We start from the raw sequence: 18,575 nt of genomic DNA on the forward strand, positions 1-18,575 counted from the left end.
TAAAAAGACACCACATAGCAATAAGTTAAAAAAAAAACATGAATTTTGTGTTTTTAAAGCCATTCTTTATTTGTGTCCTGACTGGAATGGAGATGTGGAATCGTTGAGTCATTTGTGATTTGGCCGACTTGCCTCTTAATGGTATTTTCTGTTATGGTTTAATCGGGGTACTGAGGATACAAATGGGGAAAAAACAGAGGTAAAAAAAAACATGATTGTTTTTGTGTTTGAGACAAATAATTGAAACTGGACTGAAGGTTTTGCCACCACAATCGTTTTGTAGTTTGATCACAATGTTGTGAGGTGATAAATATTTAAAGGTCATTTTAAGTGTTGAAATTTGGCCATTTTTTCAAAGAAGACAACCCTCCGTCGTTTGTGTGTAAACCCCGTACGACTCGCTGTGTGTAAAGCCTTTTTTAAGGAGCTTCTTTTTGTTTAGTCTTTTTGGTTGCTCTCTGTGCAGAGGTTTTCCAATGATGTGAACTTTTATCACTCATAGAGACACAAATATATAAATATTCTGTAAATGTCTAAGAAATGTTCAACACGTGAACAAAATGTTTGTTTTTGTATTAAATTGATATATTGATGAAAGATGAGAGAATATATTTTCTCCAAAGGTGGGGGAAAAAAAAAAACGGTGTCTATTTTGCCTAGAATTGCAAGTAATAACCACTGACTCTGTGGTTGGACATTTTAAAGCATAGGTGTCAAAGTCAAGGCCCGGGGGCCCAGATATAGCCCATCACATCATTTTAGGTGGCCCGCAGACAAATTGTGCAACGAATTTATGTCAATTCCAAAATTTTAAATTGTTCTCACTTTAAAAAAAAAATAGAGATATTGTTAGCAATTTTTATTACCATTAATTTTTTTAAATGTTTTTTATTTTTAAATATTTGATTTGACTTCCATATTTCATTTTTAAATATTTGAATGTCTTGAAACCTAGTTATTCATCAGTTGTGTAGCCTATACTATATATACACAATATGAGACGTTGACAATTTTAATGGCCCTTTGAAGCAAACTATGACTATGATGCGGCCCGCGACAAAAATAAGTTTGACACCCCTGTTCTAAAGTTTAAAACGGTGGACGTTTGTGTTTTTGCCGGAGAGTCTGAGGGGCGGCGCAGGCAACACCGCCCACTCGGATGATGCTGGAGGCAAAACGTGCGCTATTTTATTTGGGTGCTAGCTTTAGCCAGCTAGCAGCTTGTCTTGACGTTCGAGTAGGCAACGATGGACTCCGGGGACAGGTAAGTGTTGCCTTTCAGTTCTGCTTTAGCACAACTAGGCTATTTCTGACACCTTTGGGACAGCTAGAGCGAGCGTGAACACCTTTGTCGCGGTGCCCTCAACACGGCAGTCGTTCTTCGCGCTAAGGCTAGGCTAACGTGCTAGCCCCTTGGCTTTTGAATGGAAACACTCGGCTCTTGGTGTTCTCCAAATTCGTTTGCCTTGCAATGAGCGTCCGTCGGCGTTCAAGGAGTCTAAGCACATGGCGCACCACAGCGACCTTGTTTACTGTGTAGAGAAAAAAAACGGATCATCAGGACCCACATCATGTCATATTTCAAGTGATCATATTTCTCCAAATGCAAGTATGGCACTACTACGCTTCCGTACATAAATTAATGCATAGATGTTGAAAAACTGCACACACACACACAAAAAAAAAATGCTTGTTGCCCTGATATTAAAACAAAAAGCAACCACCATCACGTTATCTATCAACGTTCAAACTATGCAAGTGAATAAAGAATAAATTCAAGTACCAGAAACTTGTGACATTATTGTAAATTAGATTTTCTCAAAATGTTTCTTTTATTGTAACAGTTCAAATCCTGACTGTTTGGGCCCTAATTATTGAAATTAGGTCTTGTTTAATGTAATTGGTGGCGAATAGCATAGCATCACTATTTGAGAAAAATCCTTTCTAATGGTCTAGATGTCCTCTTTCAGAATGCAGGTGGAGGGCTGGGACCAGAGTATGGAGGAAGAGCTAGGTGTCTCTCTGGATGAGCTGAAGAAGTGGATTGACGACATGGTGGAGAAGAGCGAGCTGGTGCAAAAGAAACGGGCTCAGCTCAGCGAGCTGACGCAGTGGGTGGAGCAAAAGGAGGAAGAGGAGGCAGCCACGGAGAAGCTCATCAACGAGGCCAAGAAGTGACCCCGCGCGACGGCGGCTCATTGCGCGTGCTTGAGGCGTGCGTGTTGAATGATGATGAATTTTCTCTGTCCTCAGGTCGCTGGTGGAATGCGAGAAGCTGGTGAGGAAAACGTACCAGAAGAACGGCCTGGTGTATAAGAGCAGCTCGGAAGACGAAGACGGTGGCGGCGGCCCGCCGAGCGGTGAGGTCATCGAGATAGAAGACGATGATGACGACGACGATGTCATTGCCGTCGGCTGCTGTGAGTGTCAAATTTCGTTTTACCCAGTATCGCTCCTCACCTTGTTTGTCCTCATCAGCCTTCATCTCCGACCGGTTTCATTCATGCATTGTTTCTCTTCTTTGCACACCAGTGGTCCCACCACAGAATCCTGTCATCACTGTCCAAGAGCCAATGGTGAGCGCCTTGGAAACCTTGACAATTTTGGACCGAGCTGTGAGCCAGAATGTTGTTTAACTTGGGCTGGGCCGGCAACCGGTTGATGATGCAAAGTCGGCAGGGACAGGCTCTTGAAATGTGTGTGCGTGCGTGCGTGCATGCGTGAGGTGCTCATGGGCTCAATGTGGCGTAACAATGTTGCTGTTGGATTCAGGATACTTCCAACACACTCAGGAAAACTGCAGAACAGGTCAACAAGTTGGTGCAAATTGTCGCCAGGCCCTCGCAAGGGGCACCCTTGCAAAGATCAGCAGCACAGCCAGGTGCCCGCTCTCGATCGCTCGCTCGCTCTTTTATTTAATGGAGCAGGTTTTCCACCACTAAGCCCCATCTGGACCTCCCGCAGGGACTTACTCCACTCCGCCAGCCGTGATTGTGTCTCAGATAATGGCTCAGCCCGTGGGCCACGTCAGCCTCAGCCCCAAGAAGAGGGAAGATGAGCTGCAAGTGGGCATGAACATTTTGGGCAAGAAACGCATGAAGACCTGGCACAGGGGCACCCTGGTTGCCATCAACCCCATCGGTCAGTCACTCAGCGTGTGTGTGTGTGAAAGTTTCCGCTGACGAGGTTTCGAGCGCGCACCTTGCTCACCGCCTTGCCTTGCCTTGCCGTGCGTATGTCCAGGCACCCATACGTTCAAATACAAAGTGAAGTTCGATAAAGGCAAGAGTCTGCTCTCCGGAAACCACGTGGCCTTCGACTACAATCCCACCCTGGAGAGTTTGTTTGTGGGCGCCCGCGTGGTGGCCAAGTACAAGGACAGCCACCAAATGTGGCTGTATGCCGGCATTGTGGCGGAGATGCCCACCACCAAGAACCAGATGAGGTGCGTGCCGGACTGCCTCAAACCAAGGGGGAAGGGAAGCACTCGGCTGACGTACTGTCACATTTTCTGGCAGGTTCTTGATCTTCTTCGACGATGGCTACGCTTCCTATGTTAACCTGCCGGACCTCTTCCCCATCTGCAGACCATGTAAGGATGCTCTTTTCTCTTGATACGCTCGTAGTTGGCTCCACAGCTTGTCGATGGTTCCCTTTTGACTCGGGTCCGGGTTGCCAAAGGTGCTCTTAAGAAGGCCTCTGGTTGTTCACATACGAGGTTAGGGTTCCTTCCCACAAGCTCTCGCGGACTTGCTGTGTTCGTACCGTTTCGTGTCCTTCGTCGTCACGGACTGTCTGCTCCGATAGCCAATCGAGTTTGATTTATTTGACAGTGAAGCGCACGTGGGAGGACATTGAGGACGCATCATGCCGAGACTTCATTGAGGAGTACATCACGGCGTATCCCAGCAGGCCCATGGTGCTGCTCAAAGTCGGCCAGATCATCAAAACCGAGTGGGAGGGAACCTGGTGGAAGAGTAAAGTCGAGGAAGTGGACGGCAGCTTGGTCAAGATCCTTTTTCTGGTACAAAGAAACCTTGCTCGAAACGAGCCACTCTATGGAAAAACACCGGGGTTAGCGATAGTCTGCACACACCTGTTTGTTGCCACCGTTCAAAGTGCCATTTCCTGTGCGTTAGGATGATAAGAGGAGTGAGTGGATCTACCGAGGCTCCACCAGGTTGGAGCCCATGTTCAACTTGAAGATGACCACCGCCAACACGCAGGAGAAGAAGCTGGCCGGCCAGCTGAGGACACGACCCAATATGGGTAAGACCCGCCCGCTCCTTACACCGTATCGGGTTTTGTGTGTATACTGCAATTGTGTTATTGGGACCAAAAAAGTCAAACCCTAAGGTGGTTGACAAAATGAACGGTTTGTGTTGATTCCAAGGTGCATTGCGAAGTAAAGGCCCCGTCGTCCAGTACACCAGCGATGGTCACGTTGGAGCCACGCTCATCAAGCCAGCGCCGGCCCCACGCCAGGGCACGCCGCCAACTCCAATCCAACAGTCGTCGGCCACTCCATCCGGTGGCCACCTCACACACTCGCCACGCATCGAGTACGTTGATGTCCATTAGGAACGATGCTGCGGAGGAGAAGAAGCCAAGCCGTGCCACTGACACTTTATTCCGGAATCATTGTAGCAATGTTTTCATGTTCTCTCTGTGCTTCGCAGTGGTAACAAATATCAGATGGCCAAGAAGAGCACATCTCCGTTTGTTCCAGGCGTAGGCGGCACCCATGCCTCCAAAGTCATGCAGTCGCTCGCCAGCAGCCCCAGCAACGCGCCAAAGTGAGTAGCCCTGCCCCCCAGCAGCTTTGGAGTAGTTAGCTGAGAAGGAGGCTTCTTTTTTTCTGGCCGACAGAATCATCAGTCCCGTGGCCAGCGCCACCCAGGTTCAGTTGCTCCCCAAGCCGGTGAGCGCCCCTGCCACTCCACCGGTAACAGCCCACCCGGCGGCCACCATCCCACACCAGCCGTCCTACCGGGCCCCTGCCGAGCGCATCTTCTACATGGAGCACATATGTCAGCCGGCCTGCTTGAACCGTGTCCGGCCAGCCAGGCGAGACATGCACCGAGGCAAGAACCCTCTCCTCATACCGCTGCTCTACGACTTCAGGCGCATGACGGGCCGACGCAAAGTCAATCGCAAGGTGAGCGGGAGCGGACGTGACGATCAAAACCGCCTTGCTCAAACTGTTACCAAACATGTCGGGCTTCTCCCTGCCGCAGATGACCTTCCATGTGATCTACAAGGCCCCATGCGGCCTCTGCCTCCGCAACATGGCCGAGATCCAGCGCTACCTCTTCCAGACCACCTGCGACTTCATCTTCTTGGAGATGTTCTGTCTGGACCCATACGTGCTGGTGGACCGCAACTTCCAGCCGCTCAGGCCCTTCTATTACATCCCGGACATCACCAGCGGAAACGAGGACATCCCGCTCTCCTGCGTCAACGAGATCGATTCCACACCGCCCCCGAACGTTGCCTACAGTAAGGACCTAATGGATGTGCTCAACAGCCCGTTGATTCTGTCATGAAAACGGAGAAATGATGTTCTCCCTCTTTTCGAGGCAAAGAGCGCATTCCTGAAGACGGTGTGTTCATCAACACGAGTCTGGACTTCCTGGTTGGCTGCGACTGCACCGATGGCTGTCAGGACAAGTGAGTCAAGTTGTGCTCACCATCCCTCTATTGGAAAAAAAAAATAAAAAATCAGTCCTTTCAACCATTGAGTTTTGATGTTTCCAGGTCCAAATGTTCCTGCCACCAGCTGACGCTGCAGGCGACCGGTTGCACTCCGGGCGGACAGATCAACCCAAATGCTGGATTTTTGTACAAGCGTCTGGAGGAGTGCCTCCCCACAGGGTCAGAACGCGCACTTGAGAGGGCACAGAGGTCGTGGCTGGCCCCATTTCTTACCGGCTGTCGTTTTCCCGCCGCTGCTCAGTATCTACGAGTGCAACAAGCGCTGTAAGTGCTGCTCTCAAATGTGCACCAACCGGCTGGTGCAGCACGGCCTGCAGGTGCGCCTTCAGCTTTTCAAGACCCAAAACAAAGGCTGGGGCATCCGCTGCTTGGACGACGTAGCCAAGGGCTCCTTCGTCTGCATCTATGCCGGTACGTAGCGCCTCCAAACCGCAAAAATGAACGCCTCCATACCAATGCCGCTGCTCGCCCTCTTCAGGTAAAATCCTGACGGACGACTTTGCCGACAAAGAAGGCTTGGAGATGGGCGATGAGTATTTTGCCAACCTGGACCATATAGAGAGCGTGGAAAACTTCAAAGAGGGCTACGAGAGCGAGGCCCACTGCTCCGACAGCGAGGGCAGTGGCGTGGACGTGTCCCGGTTGAAAATCCAACCGTCTGCCTTGGTGTCCGCCAACACCTTTGGACGGCAGGCCAAGAAGGGTGCGTTGGCGGCCGGGACGCGTCGCCAATTCGCGACGCTCCTTCCTTCTTCTGCCCACCCGTTCGTTCTTTATCACCCCCCAGCTGTGGACAGCTCCGGGTCATCCGAAGAAAGCAACGAGGAGGAAGATAAAGAATCCAAAAGTGACGAAAGCGACAGTTCGGACGACACGTTTGTCAAGGACACCTACTTCAGCAGCAGTTCTGTGTGGAGAAGCTACACCACGCGCGGACAAGCCAAAGGCCACAAGGAAGGTGAGCTTGCCGATTTGGAGCTCATTCAGCAAACTAGCCGGCTATCGCTCACTCATTGCTCATTCGTTGGACGAACGGTTCCCTCCCACCTTAGGGAGTCAAGATGGCAAAGATGGAAACACGGCGACGGCCACAGGTGACGACAAGTCGTTGCCTGTACCCGAGGAGACAGGAAAAAGCAAAGTGGCTTCCTGGCTCACCAGTCAGGGACTGAAAAAGGTGAGTCAACGCAAAAGCAAATCATTCGAATGACGACGACGATGGTGATGATGGTTTGGATCCGTTGGATACCTTTTTCATGAAATTGGGAGACAGGCAGAAGTGGCTATGGCGTCTTGCGGTTGTTTTTCTTGAATCAAATGTTCTTGAACACGGCGTCCATCTTGCCCTTTGGAATCTTCATCTTTTTCTCTTTCCTTGACAGGAGCCTGTTGACGTTAAGAGGTGGGTCATCCTCTCACCACTTGGAATCAAACACCAATACGCCATCCTCACCGACTTTTTACCCCCACTCGCAGTCAAGTGAAGGCCGAAGCGGCCAAAAAGCAGGACGTGACCACACTCTCAGACAGTGACGACGTCCAGACCATCAGCTCAGGATCCGACGACAACAAGGACAAAGACAAAGTAGCCCCGGGTGAGGAGGGAGAAAGGAGGCGCATCCATGCAGACGTGCTCCTAACTCGAGCTTCTCTCCGTCTTGGCTCAGGCGTGGTCAAGAAGCAGGTGGCTGTGAAATCCACTCGTGGCATCGCGCTCAAGACCGGACACGGCATGATGGTGAAGACAGGCGCGCCCGGAGGCGGAGCCCCTCAGGGCGGGCCGGGAGCCAAGTCGGGCCAGCAGGGCCTGACGGGCGGCGGTGGCGGCGACAGCGGGCCCAGAAACACGCGACTGTTTTTCGACGGCGAAGAGTCGTGTTACATCATCGACGCCAAGCTGGAGGGAAACCTCGGCCGCTATCTCAATGTGAGTGAGCTAGGCAAATTGCTTTGCCCCGTTACGATCGCTGTCACGTCTCTGTCCTCTCTTTGCGCCACAGCACAGCTGCAGTCCCAACCTGTTCGTCCAGAACGTCTTTGTGGACACGCACGACTTGAGGTTCCCCTGGGTGGCTTTTTTTGCCAGCAAGTGAGTTTCAAGGCCTGCAAACAACACGGCATTAGTCGAGTATTCGTTCGGCGGTGGTGTTTGGTTTGGGTTTTGGTTTTTAATCATGCCCCTGTGTCCTGGCGCAGGCGTATCCGGGCAGGCACAGAGCTGACGTGGGATTACAACTACGAGGTGGGCAGCGTGGAGGGCAAAGTGCTGCTGTGTTGCTGCGGCTCCACCGAGTGTCGAGGAAGACTCTTGTGACCGCCTCACTCGCGCCTTCCCAACAAAAAAAGTTGTTGCAATTTCATCAATTCCATTTTTTATATGCATTCATTTCATTTCATCCAAAGGTTGATTTGTATCTGAATAAAAAGTTGTTGTTTTTTAAAGAACCACAGTTTTAGATTTTGTTTTAAGGAATATTTCATCCAGCCTTGTGAGGAGCGTGTATGCGTCCGTATCTGTTTTAATCTCGAACGTTCCGTGTAATGTGCGAAGCAACTCTTCCTCCCTTGACAACAGGTAGGATGGACCAATCAGGGCGTCCCACACAGAAACATTCGACTGTGTTTTTTTTCCACTTGCAAAACTTTGGAAAACTATCTACGACCATCTTACTTCTCACTTTCTACTCCAGTTAATTGGCCGAGATGTTTTACAACCCTGTTATTTTAAGACGAGGAACTGGAAGTTTTGCGACGATATGGTGAGTAAAACATGCAATTTTCGTCCTATCATGAAATGATCTACTAGCTTGCTAACTAAATCGCGATAATTGCTGCTTTTTATAACTACGATTACACGTGTATTAGTCGGGAAAACAATTTTTCAGGCATGTATTTCACCTGGCATAAGAATTAAATATAGTTATATACCTGTTATTAGAAGGTCCAGTGATTTGCGTATTGCGCGCACGTGTCTACTTCATTCAAGTAATGCAAATTTTGGATGGAAATTGATTTTTAATATGCCACTTAATCTTTGTTTTTGCGGGGCGTAGAGGGGGGTCACGATCCATTTAATTTATCGTGGATGCAAGAAGTGAAGCACGATGGAAAGATTAAAACACGGCACTAATACGTGCAATTCGAAAATTAAATCTGCATATCCAGCGCTCGTGTCTAGTTTAGTCAAAGCGCGTATGAAGGAAATTATTTTTTCTAAAATGCAACTTCAACTATTTTGAGGGCATTAAATAGATTTCCTTTAATGCGCATGCTAATCTGTGAGGCACGCTGGAACGATTAAAATACGGTTATATACGTGTAATAACAAAATTGTTGATCCCGTATGTAGCGTACGTGGCTATTTTTTTTTTTCAAATAGCGCATATGTTTGCCTTTGTTCCACCTAAAATGTGAAGGATTTTTTTCGGTTTTGTTTTTGTAACTTTCTTTCTGGGCGAAAACGGAATATTTGGTATGCTGAGGTTAAGGTGAAGTCTTGTGACCCCAACCACCTTATGTAGGGTGACCAGATTTGGGTTTCTAAAAAAAGAGGGCATATTTTTATGGGAGGGGGCGTGGTCATTTGGGTGTCGTTATGACACAAACATGGTGTCTGTATAGCAATTGCAGTTATTGGCCCGAATAACACAAAACATGTGTCCACTGACATTTTTTAGTTTTATAGTGGTACACTAAGTAAAAAAAGATAGAAGAAATATGGCCATCGGTGCATTTGAAGAAGAAGAAAGGGCTCCTCTTCAGTCCTCTTGCAGGTTGCGTTGGCACCTTTTTTTGCCACAGACACGTATGTGCCTGTCCTGCATGTCAAGCACTCAGCTTCATAAGGATCACGACCCTGGCGAAAGCATGGACGTTTTTTTATTCAACTCCTCCGTGAACTTGCATTTTGGTTTTGGCATTTCTTGTAAACACTCGGTGTAGACTGGCCAGCCCACCCTCCTTCGTAGCAAAGTGACTAGATTTGAGGAGAAGGGCCGTGACTTATTTGCGAACGATACAGAAAAACCTGGAAGTGAGTGAAATGGAACGTAGTGGCAATTCTATTGACAATGTATTATGTTTGAGGCAGTCCAACAAAATCCCGGACAATTTTTGAAATTCCCCCTGGATGTTTTATTGGGGCTCAAAAGTAGGACATTAAAACCAGGACGTCTGGTCACCCTACCTTATGCACTTAGAGAATTTATTTATTCATTTATTTTCTGTACATAGGCTCGCTGCGACAAGGGGCACTGCCATTTCTCGCAGAGAGTTCCTGAAAGTCAACGTTGCTAGCACCTGGTAGTGTCATTTTCTTCTCTTTGTTTTCATCTTACTTGAACCTGCCTGTCATATTCAAGACTTATCATCCTGACTGTTCCTTCCCACTAATATACACTTGATGACTTGGTAGCAACGACATCATGAGCTACATCCTGGCGCAAGTCCTGCCTCCTCAGCCCGACCTGCCACGGCCTCGCTTCTCCCTCTACTTGTCCGCCCAGCTGAAACATGGTGTCGTGGTGGTCTACCACCACCAGTGTGCCATTTTGCTGAGTGAGGAGCGCTCACATCACACACACACCACACTGCTGTTAACTCCTTCGGTGGCAGCCATTTGGAGAAAAGACAAAGCCCGGCAGGCATTTTGTTGAACAGAATATTGTTTTCGATGATTCTATCCAAAACAGACATACTGCTTTTTTCACCAAGAAAAGCAAGTTTTATAGTAATCAGAAACTGGAGTCATTGCTGTTTTTTTGTGAAATGAAACATATATAGTAAGAACGTGAACATGCTGTCCTCCTCAGAGGACCTCCAGTCCATTGTTGACCAGCTGTTGAAGCATAGCAAGTCCAAGACGCTGGACCTGGGGGGACCGGGCAGGTGAGGCCAAACGTCGCACTTCTCGTTCTCACGCCACATTGCACAAGTGAGCGCCGCTTCCCGTTTCCTCGCAGACAAATGATGCTCTCCACGGATGCCCTGTCTCACCTGAATGAGATTGACGGGCCTTTGGACCCGTTCTTTGGAGAGATGGCCGAGTTCCTGCCGAGTGCCAGCGCTCTGATGCAGGTACTGACAACAAAGACGAAATAAGTCATGAACATCACGTCTGCTACTACAAAGATATGGGGGAGGTTTCAAGTCCAAGAACACAAAGCTCATCTTGTGTACACAGTTGTTGCAAGCATGTTGTGTTTGCGTGTCAGGAGGAGCAATCTCCTGAGCGACGAGCCTCCTCCACAGAGCATGAAACGACCCCGGCCGGCTTCGCTTCATCTGAGAGCAGTAAGCCTTCATTTTCTCAAGCGCTTAGCGTGCAAAGGAAGCTGGAGCCTATCAAAAATGGACTAAAGCCTTCTTTGCTTTGATCCCCTTCCAGGACACACCGCGTCCCCACAAGACATCACCATCGCAGAGCCGCAACTTGCCGGCGCCCCTCTGCCCGAGGTACACAAATTGCAAAACTGAATGAGCTGTACTTTGGCTTTCACAACTTGTGTAATGGTGGGCGGATGTTGAAGTTTGCTGCTGCCGCCTAGTGGTGGATTGACTGAAGCTGGCTTGTGAATCAATTTTTTGCTGGCAGTACAAAGCAGAAAAAAAACACGCAAAAAAAGCTTCCAAGTGAAGCCAAGGTAGCAGCATGTTTGTTCTCTTTTTTTTCTTTTTTTTTTCAACCGTCCTGCAGAATGGACACATTTATAGATACTCCAGCAATGTTTCTGTGCTGCAGAATGACTGAATCACTGAATCCAAGCACTGTTGTGTGATTGTGTTTGTGTGCTTGCTGTCCATCGGCAGTTCTTTGGCGAAGAGCTGGAATCCACTACTACGGATACACTTGACTTTCTGATGGGCCAGAATGACAACTTCCTCGACGGTGCGCCGCTCGCCGCGCCACCCAAGCGGAACCTGCTGAACCCATTCACTTCTCAATGACACGTCTTCATTCAGATCTGTTGAGGGCACCGGAGGAGGAAGCAAAGGTGTCACCAGGCAAAGAAGTGGAGGTTGTGCGAGAGACGGAGCCGGAGCTCGAGAGAGAGGCCACAGCCAGCACTCTCAAGTAAATCCAAACCACACACACATTTTACATTTTGACGCACACTCTTTTCTGCATTACTAAACATTTTTAAAATCATACAACTATGAGGGAGTGCCATATGCGGTGATGAAGGCCCACTTTGTGCCGCCGAATGACTGGAGCCACTTTGATTAGCCGGGAGTCAGTAGGCTGTGACCACTCCCGCAGCTGCGTAGCACTCCCTCTCGCAGATCCGCCGGCACAGAGATGCACCACGCACACGCCACATTTACGGCCGGTGCTAACAAAAATGGAGCCCTCACTGTGACCGTCCTTGTTTAGTGTGGATCCTGCGAGTGTGTCCAGCCGGGACCGCACCTTGCCTACCCAGGATGAGCCTCGCCCCCTCGCTGATCAACAGACCCCCGTCGGCGTCTCACCGCCATCCTTGTCGCTTCCGACAGCTATGGCGCAGATCCCGGACTCAGAGGTACAAACCGGAGGAGGCTCACTGCTCTGAATTCAAGGGCCATAGCTGAATATCACTTTTGTTCATGGCATGCTGGACACACATTGGACTTAGGGACCTGACACTCACAAGTAGCTAAGTCTAAAAGACACGTTTCCTTCCTTCAGGGACCTGACACTTACAAGTAGCTAAGTCTAAAAGACACGTTTCCTTCCTTCAAGAACTCATTCTCAAAGTAGAAGCAGTAGTATGTGAAAAGAAAATCTGTGTGTTACAGTAGCTTTTTTAAATTACTTGCTGTAAATATTTCAAGCTCAGTTAGTATTTAAGAAGCGATTTCTGTTGTGTAGCATTCAAATGAAAGCAGACGGCATTCCAGACTAGCGCCGTCATGAAAACACACCAACACAGATCAGAGGTCAGGTGATAGAAAGAAAGCAATGACATCATGACATCGCTCAAAACGCATCCCAGGCGTCCTAATTGATCGCTTTGATGTCTTTACTGCGGAACAACCATCGTAGCAGGTGCTGTAGCTTTGGGCTCCTTGTTGCAGCTCTCATTTGATGGCCCTTCCGAGCACCAAGCAAAAAGTGAGATGTACACCTTATTGGACGGAGGTGAGACACGCCTCACTTGACTCACCGAAAGTGAAGAATGACCTCCCGGTATCGTGTTAGCACTCGGGTTGCAGTAAACCCCAATTCCTTTCACATATGTTGAACGACGGATGTGGGTTCAAATGATCCGTTGGAGCGTCTCCAACGTTCTCATGTTGTGGCCTCCTAGGATGTGCCCCGCCCAGAGGAGACGGCGCCGAAGAGGGGGAGGCAGCTGATCTTCTTGGACCCGCACACACAGCTCTCCAGAGATGAGATGGAGTCGCAGATCCAGAACCCCCTCGTGGAGACCAGGGTGCGGCCGTTTCTGCCGCCAGAGTCGTGGAGGCTGAAAAGTGCCGAGGAGCTGCTCAGCGAGCCCTGCGGCGGTCAGTGCCACAAACGGAAGCAAAATGGCCGCCCCCCTCAGATGGACAAACGCGGGCCCATTTGTAGTCTGTAGAAACAATGCTAATCAGAATGTTTGACTTGACATTCCTTTAACGCAGAGGCAAGGCCGCAAAAGTTAACAATTCCTCCTCTCCAAAACAGCATTCTGTGCTCGCCTTTATCCTCAGCCGATACACCTGCTGCTCTTTGAAAGCTCACCTCTGTAACCTTTACAAAAATAAACCACCAAGCTACCCCCTCCTCTCTCCTTCCTGCAGTCTTGCCTGAAGAGTTGATGTTGCTATGGAAACAGGCAACCACCATCACGCCCATGGTGGAAACCGAGGCTTGGCCCCAAGACAGAGCCACGGAGTCCAGCGGGTCCAAGAAAGACCTTGGGATTGGCTCTGACAGCAGCGCTCGCGAGGTTGGCAAGGGAAAAAGAAGGGCAGGAGGGCCGCCTGCTTTATCATTCCAAAGACAGCCAGTGGGATGAGTCGAATGACCGTCGCGTCGCGTCTCGTGTGTGACGGCAGGTGCAGAAAGACGGAGCTGAACAGGAGGAGGCGCACGAGGGCTCAGGTACGCGCAGGTCTCGTCTCCTGGACGGCTAGCTGTGCCACGGCCGCTGAAAAGCACATTGAACAAAATGGCCTCCCAATAATAACCTGTTGTTTCAAATGGCGAGAAAACAAGCCTCTATTTACATGAATGAAAATCATCCCGTGATTGTGTGCAAAACGTCTGCAGCTGTACTTGACGGTCGTCATGGACGAATCTCAATATGGACATTTTGTCCCTTTGTTGTGCGTGTCAGGTCCTGGTTCATTTCCACTGGAAGCGGTGGACCAACAAGAGACCTCCCGGAATGTCTCGCCCATTTACCCACTGGAGCAAGAAAGGTAATTTTCACACACATCCCTGCCTGCAGTGATGCTAGCTAAGGTCCACTCCCCTTTTCCAAGTATGAGCAGGACCAGATCTAGCCCTTCACTGGGGGGGATCACCGAAATGCCCGAAGACATGTCTCTTTGGTAAGCATCGACATCCGTTTTTCAGCCGTGCTCCTGACAAATGAGTTCCCACGGGAGTGCCTAAGTGTGCGTGCGTGTGTTTGTGCGTCTCTCCAGGCCGTTGCTGGAGGAGCAGCAGGAGAAAACTTTGCTTTTCACCTCTCTTTTACCACCGGAACCCGACCGCAGAACTGTTAGCGTAGTGTTTCAGAAGCTCATCGGTAAGACAATGAGGCAGTTCTCAGCTTTAATTGAGCCAAACGAGTTCAATCTCACGCCTGTTACTCGGGCTGGCTCATTTGCAATCATTTTCAAACAGCCTTATTGACTGGAATGGTTCTGGTTGGATTTTTCGATTGAAGGGAGCGCTCATGTCAAGTTGTGCTGTTGTGTTGTAGTGACGTTGGCCACTGGTAGGTTAATCGCCGAGCAAGCCGAGCCATGCGGGGACATCGTCATCCGCCCCGGTCCCAACTACGACACCGACCTGCCTTTTTAGTCGAGTATCCCTTGTTCGGTCTGTTAAGCTGTTTTTACAAATGTTTCTGAGGTCGATATGACAAATTTAAACATTTTCCAGGTTCCTAACATTTTGGAAATGAAACACTTTTAGCTATTCAAAGAAAGTTTGCTATTTTTACAAAATGTAACTGTTGTACTGTTTTTTGTACAAATTGTCAGTTTCCTAAAATTTTGGAAACGAAACACTTTTACCTATTCAAAGAAAGTTTGCAATTTTTACAAAATTTAACTGTTGTACAGTTTTTAAATATGAACAGCGGCCGGCCACCCCCCAGAAAAAACGTTGTTTTAGAGGCCCAACAGTTTTCCATAAGTGATAATGTTGCATTTTGCGGTTGCGCAATAAAGTCCAACGGAATGTTGAGTGAGTGTGTGCTGTATATTGTAAGACATGTGCGCTATGCCTGGTAGGACAGCTGTGGCAAAACACAGAGAAGTTAAGGAGGTGCGAGGAGGACACTCGCGCGAGTCAAGTGAAACCGGAGCTCTGCCCCCTCCGACCACGTCTTGATTCTCCGGCCAGTGCGAGGGGGCTCAAGTTTATTCTTAGTCTCAGCTCAGTCCTGTCTGCGGCTCTCGCTTTTCGCCCTCGGCCTTGCCTTCTTTGCTTTTTGGTGTTGCTCTTTTTCTTTCACGCTCTTGCCCCCAACCTTTCACTTTAGATTTGCTCTGACGACACTGCGGGCCATTCTGGGTTTTGGCCTCGACTCGCGGCGGTCGGCTTTTCTTCCTCCATCCTTTTGTCGGAGGTTCTGCCGCTGCGTGATGGGCAAGACGGAGTTGCGCTCCGTCTGCAAAAGCTTCCTGGACTGTCTTTGCCTCTGCTTGTCGGTGAGTATCTCGTCGTTGCCTTGACCTCAAAGTGTGTCCACACACGAGTTGATTCAGCGTAGGCGCCGACGTGGTCGTAGTATGACGGGCTTGTGCACACGCGCCAAGGCTGCTCATATTAATAACAATCGCAGAATGTGGATGGATGGAAATAGAGCCCGACACCTCCAAAGAGGTCAGATGTCACAGCTCATTAATTAACCTTTGTAAACAAGCTGGCTAACGTTTGTTGCACACATTTTAAAGTGCATCCATATGCTTATCTCCTCAATCTGATCCATCAGCGAGGAAGTGGCGAAGCGGCAGCCGACAGCACCCGAGACACCGAGAACGGCCACCTGGTCTACCAAAACGGAGACGTCCTGGACGAGCGATGTAGGTAACGGTCCGACGTTGCCTCCCGACAAGCGTGCCGTGCTGTAATTTGAGTCCCCTCGCAGATGAGATCCTGGACACGCTGGGCGAAGGGACATTTGGCAAGGTGGTGCAATGTTTGGACCACAGCAGGTATGAGTAGTATCGTGGACATCACGAAAGCTGAGCTGGAATTCACCAAATGTTTCTCTTGCACATGCACAAGCGGGCGTCCGATTGCCCTGAAGATTATTAAGAACATTGACAAGTACAGAGAAGCGGCCAAACTGGAGATAAACGTGCTGGAGAAAATTAGCCGCAAAGATCAGCACAAATTATAGTGAGTCACATTTTCTAATTTTGTCTCTATTTGTTTCGTTTTGTTTGAACATCCTGTCCCCCCTCCAACCAGTCACTGCGTGCAGATGCTGGACTGGTTCAACTTCTTTGGCCACATGTGCATCTCCTTTGAGCTCCTTTCTCTGAGTACCTTTGACTTCCAGAAAGGCAACAACTTCCTGCCTTACCCTATCCACCACATCCGACACATGGCTCAGCAGATCTGCCGCGCCGTCTGCTGTGAGTTCAAGCAGCGGAGCCGCTTTATTTTTATTCCTTACTTGCTGGCAGATAAACGCGTCAGTAAGAGGATTATGTAGCTGTGGAAAAAAAATCTGCAGAGAGAGAAAGAACCGAAACTCTGAGGATGATATGAGATTATAAGTGTTTGTGAGTTGAACTCAAGTTAAATAGAGTTGCGCTAACATCCTGGAAATGTGAAATTGTGGAAAACTCTTGAAGACAGTCAATAATTTAGCATCAGAGCATACATATGAGTAAAGGCTTTTCTATTTTTAGCCTGATTGATAATGAAACAATAGACCAAGAGGAGTTTCTCTCCAAAAAGTATTTTAAATCAAAAAAGGCATCAGCCAGAAGAGGGCGTTGGCATCCTCCTAGTGAAGTACCACCTAACCCCCCCCTTGCCTTTCCACTGCAGTTCTCCATGACAACAGGCTGACTCACACCGACCTGAAGCCAGAGAACATCCTCTTTGTCAACTCTGACTATTCTGTCATATACAACGCTGACAAGGTTCGACACAAAAGCACACACACAGAAATGCAAGTTGTCTATTTTTAACAAAGGGGGTGCATTTTTCATGATTGAATGCAACTCAAGACTCCACATGTATTTATAGAAATAAGTTTATCCTTGATTGCAAATACATGAGGGTGACAGCAAACATTTTCAACAGTAGCCACGAATGGTCATGAATATATAAAATATCCGTATTTCTTCTTGAAGCGGAATCATGATACTCACAGAGCCACAGTCACATGATTGTAATTTCCGCACTTGCTGCATGTGTTCTTCTTGCAGCAGTGCAACGAGAAGCGAATCAACGACAGCACGGTGCGCTTGGTGGATTTTGGCAGTGCCACTTTTGACCTCGAGCACCACTCAAGCGTCATCTCCACGCGCCACTACCGAGCCCCCGAGGTCATCCTGGGTAAGGCCACGTGTTATTCTGCTCGCGGCTGGCCGCTGTCTTCTAACTTTGTCCTCTGCTCATTCCAGAGCTGGGCTGGAGTCACCCTTGCGACGTGTGGAGCATAGGCTGCATCCTGTTTGAGTACTACAAAGGATTCACGCTCTACCAGGTCTTTCAATTGCGTCTTTGCACAGCCGCAAATAGAGCACGGATGAACTCGATGTGACGTCTGCTTCTGCAGACTCATGACAACAAGGAGCATCTTGCCATGATGGAACATATCCATGGGCCGATTCCTCAGAGAATGGTTCAAAGGAGCAGGTAACAAGCGACGCGTCCTCATGGCGGCCTCTGTTGTCATAAGAGTCTCTTTGTGCCATACTTGAGGTTTCGTAGCAAGGCCACTCCTGAATTGTCCATTCAACTAAAGCTCCTCTCTCCAGGAAGCAGATCTATTTCCACTCTGGCCGCCTCAACTGGAACGAGTGCACCAAGTCTGGACGCTACGTTAAAGCCAGGTGCAAGCCTTTGCGGGTGAGCTTCCCGCCAACGTTTCAAGCCCAAGTCGAGGTTCGAGTCATAACTTGACTCCCTGCTTGGCTTTTTATTCCTTGCAGAAGCACCTGCTATCACAGGGCAGGGAACACCATCAATTTTTTGACCTTCTGGAGAGGATGCTGGAGTACGAGCCTTCCAAACGCATATCTCTCTCCTCTGCTTTGAGCCACCCTTTCTTTCTGCAACCCCAACAGTCAGCAAGGGCTCGGACGTCTCGAAATAGCTGCAACTTGGGCCCGTGATATCAACCTGAATGCGTAAACAGCACCTTGAGAGCAGTCTGTTGATTGGTTAAGCAACAGCTGAAGTGGCACAGGACTGCCGCTATGTTGCGCTATATATGTAGCGGATGCTTTTCCACTCTCCCACGTGCGGCGGGATCAAGAGCCAGGTCAGGGTTAAGAGAGCTGAGCCATGGCGTGGACAGAGGAACTGTAGCGCTTTTGAACGCTTGTAGCAGCAATTCTGCGTGAAGGTTATTTGAGGGGCAGCGCCCCACCAGATCTTGCAGTTTGTGTATTTAATACACTGTAGAACACTTAATGTCTCTCAATAAAGGTAGAATCTCCCTTGAGTTGGAGAAAACCTCCCTGTCTGT

The 18,575-nt window shown here is 49.0% G+C and overlaps 3 protein-coding genes across 4 annotated transcripts; all 3 read left to right on the forward strand.

Annotated features, from left to right (window-relative positions):
* The first annotated feature begins 1,106 nt into the window (after positions 1–1,106).
* Positions 1,107–8,160, forward strand: setdb1b (SET domain bifurcated histone lysine methyltransferase 1b). The gene is made up of 25 exons (XM_049731428.1): positions 1,107–1,264; positions 1,971–2,174; positions 2,254–2,420; positions 2,533–2,576; positions 2,773–2,881; positions 2,965–3,141; positions 3,244–3,445; positions 3,519–3,592; positions 3,834–4,024; positions 4,140–4,269; positions 4,394–4,562; positions 4,680–4,796; positions 4,870–5,158; positions 5,238–5,499; positions 5,580–5,670; positions 5,758–5,874; positions 5,957–6,126; positions 6,194–6,418; positions 6,503–6,673; positions 6,768–6,892; positions 7,098–7,117; positions 7,192–7,310; positions 7,383–7,642; positions 7,716–7,804; positions 7,912–8,160. Exons 1-25 carry the CDS (start codon positions 1,248–1,250, stop codon positions 8,027–8,029), a joined length of 3,657 nt encoding a protein of 1,218 aa, XP_049587385.1. The 5' UTR covers positions 1,107–1,247; the 3' UTR covers positions 8,030–8,160.
* Positions 8,161–8,288: 128 nt separating this feature from the next.
* On the forward strand, positions 8,289–15,103 carry rec8b (REC8 meiotic recombination protein b). The gene is made up of 17 exons (XM_049731600.1): positions 8,289–8,474; positions 9,949–10,017; positions 10,130–10,272; positions 10,527–10,602; positions 10,677–10,791; positions 10,929–11,007; positions 11,102–11,169; positions 11,524–11,602; positions 11,677–11,788; positions 12,089–12,236; positions 13,005–13,203; positions 13,483–13,631; positions 13,741–13,786; positions 14,022–14,106; positions 14,170–14,238; positions 14,335–14,438; positions 14,616–15,103. Exons 1-17 carry the CDS (start codon positions 8,419–8,421, stop codon positions 14,714–14,716), a joined length of 1,698 nt encoding a protein of 565 aa, XP_049587557.1. The 5' UTR covers positions 8,289–8,418; the 3' UTR covers positions 14,717–15,103.
* A 152-nt stretch (positions 15,104–15,255) lies between these two features.
* Positions 15,256–18,566, forward strand: LOC125975749 (dual specificity protein kinase CLK2). 2 transcript variants are annotated; one of them, XM_049731734.2, is made up of 12 exons: positions 15,431–15,570; positions 15,633–15,745; positions 15,855–15,945; positions 16,011–16,077; positions 16,151–16,264; positions 16,337–16,503; positions 16,925–17,019; positions 17,308–17,437; positions 17,506–17,588; positions 17,661–17,740; positions 17,863–17,953; positions 18,037–18,566. In XM_049731734.2, the coding sequence occupies exons 2-12, from the start codon at positions 15,716–15,718 to the stop codon at positions 18,217–18,219; spliced, it is 1,131 nt and encodes a 376-aa protein (XP_049587691.1). In that variant the 5' UTR covers positions 15,431–15,570; positions 15,633–15,715; the 3' UTR covers positions 18,220–18,566. The 2 variants fall into 2 exon arrangements, with proteins under 2 accessions (XP_049587690.1, XP_049587691.1); XM_049731733.2 differs by lacking the exon at positions 15,633–15,745 and having other exon boundaries at positions 15,256–15,570.
* Positions 18,567–18,575: the final 9 nt, after the last annotated feature.

This window comes from Syngnathus scovelli, chromosome 9 (genome assembly GCF_024217435.2).
Source record: "Syngnathus scovelli strain Florida chromosome 9, RoL_Ssco_1.2, whole genome shotgun sequence".
Taxonomy (NCBI): Eukaryota; Metazoa; Chordata; class Actinopteri; order Syngnathiformes; family Syngnathidae; genus Syngnathus; species Syngnathus scovelli.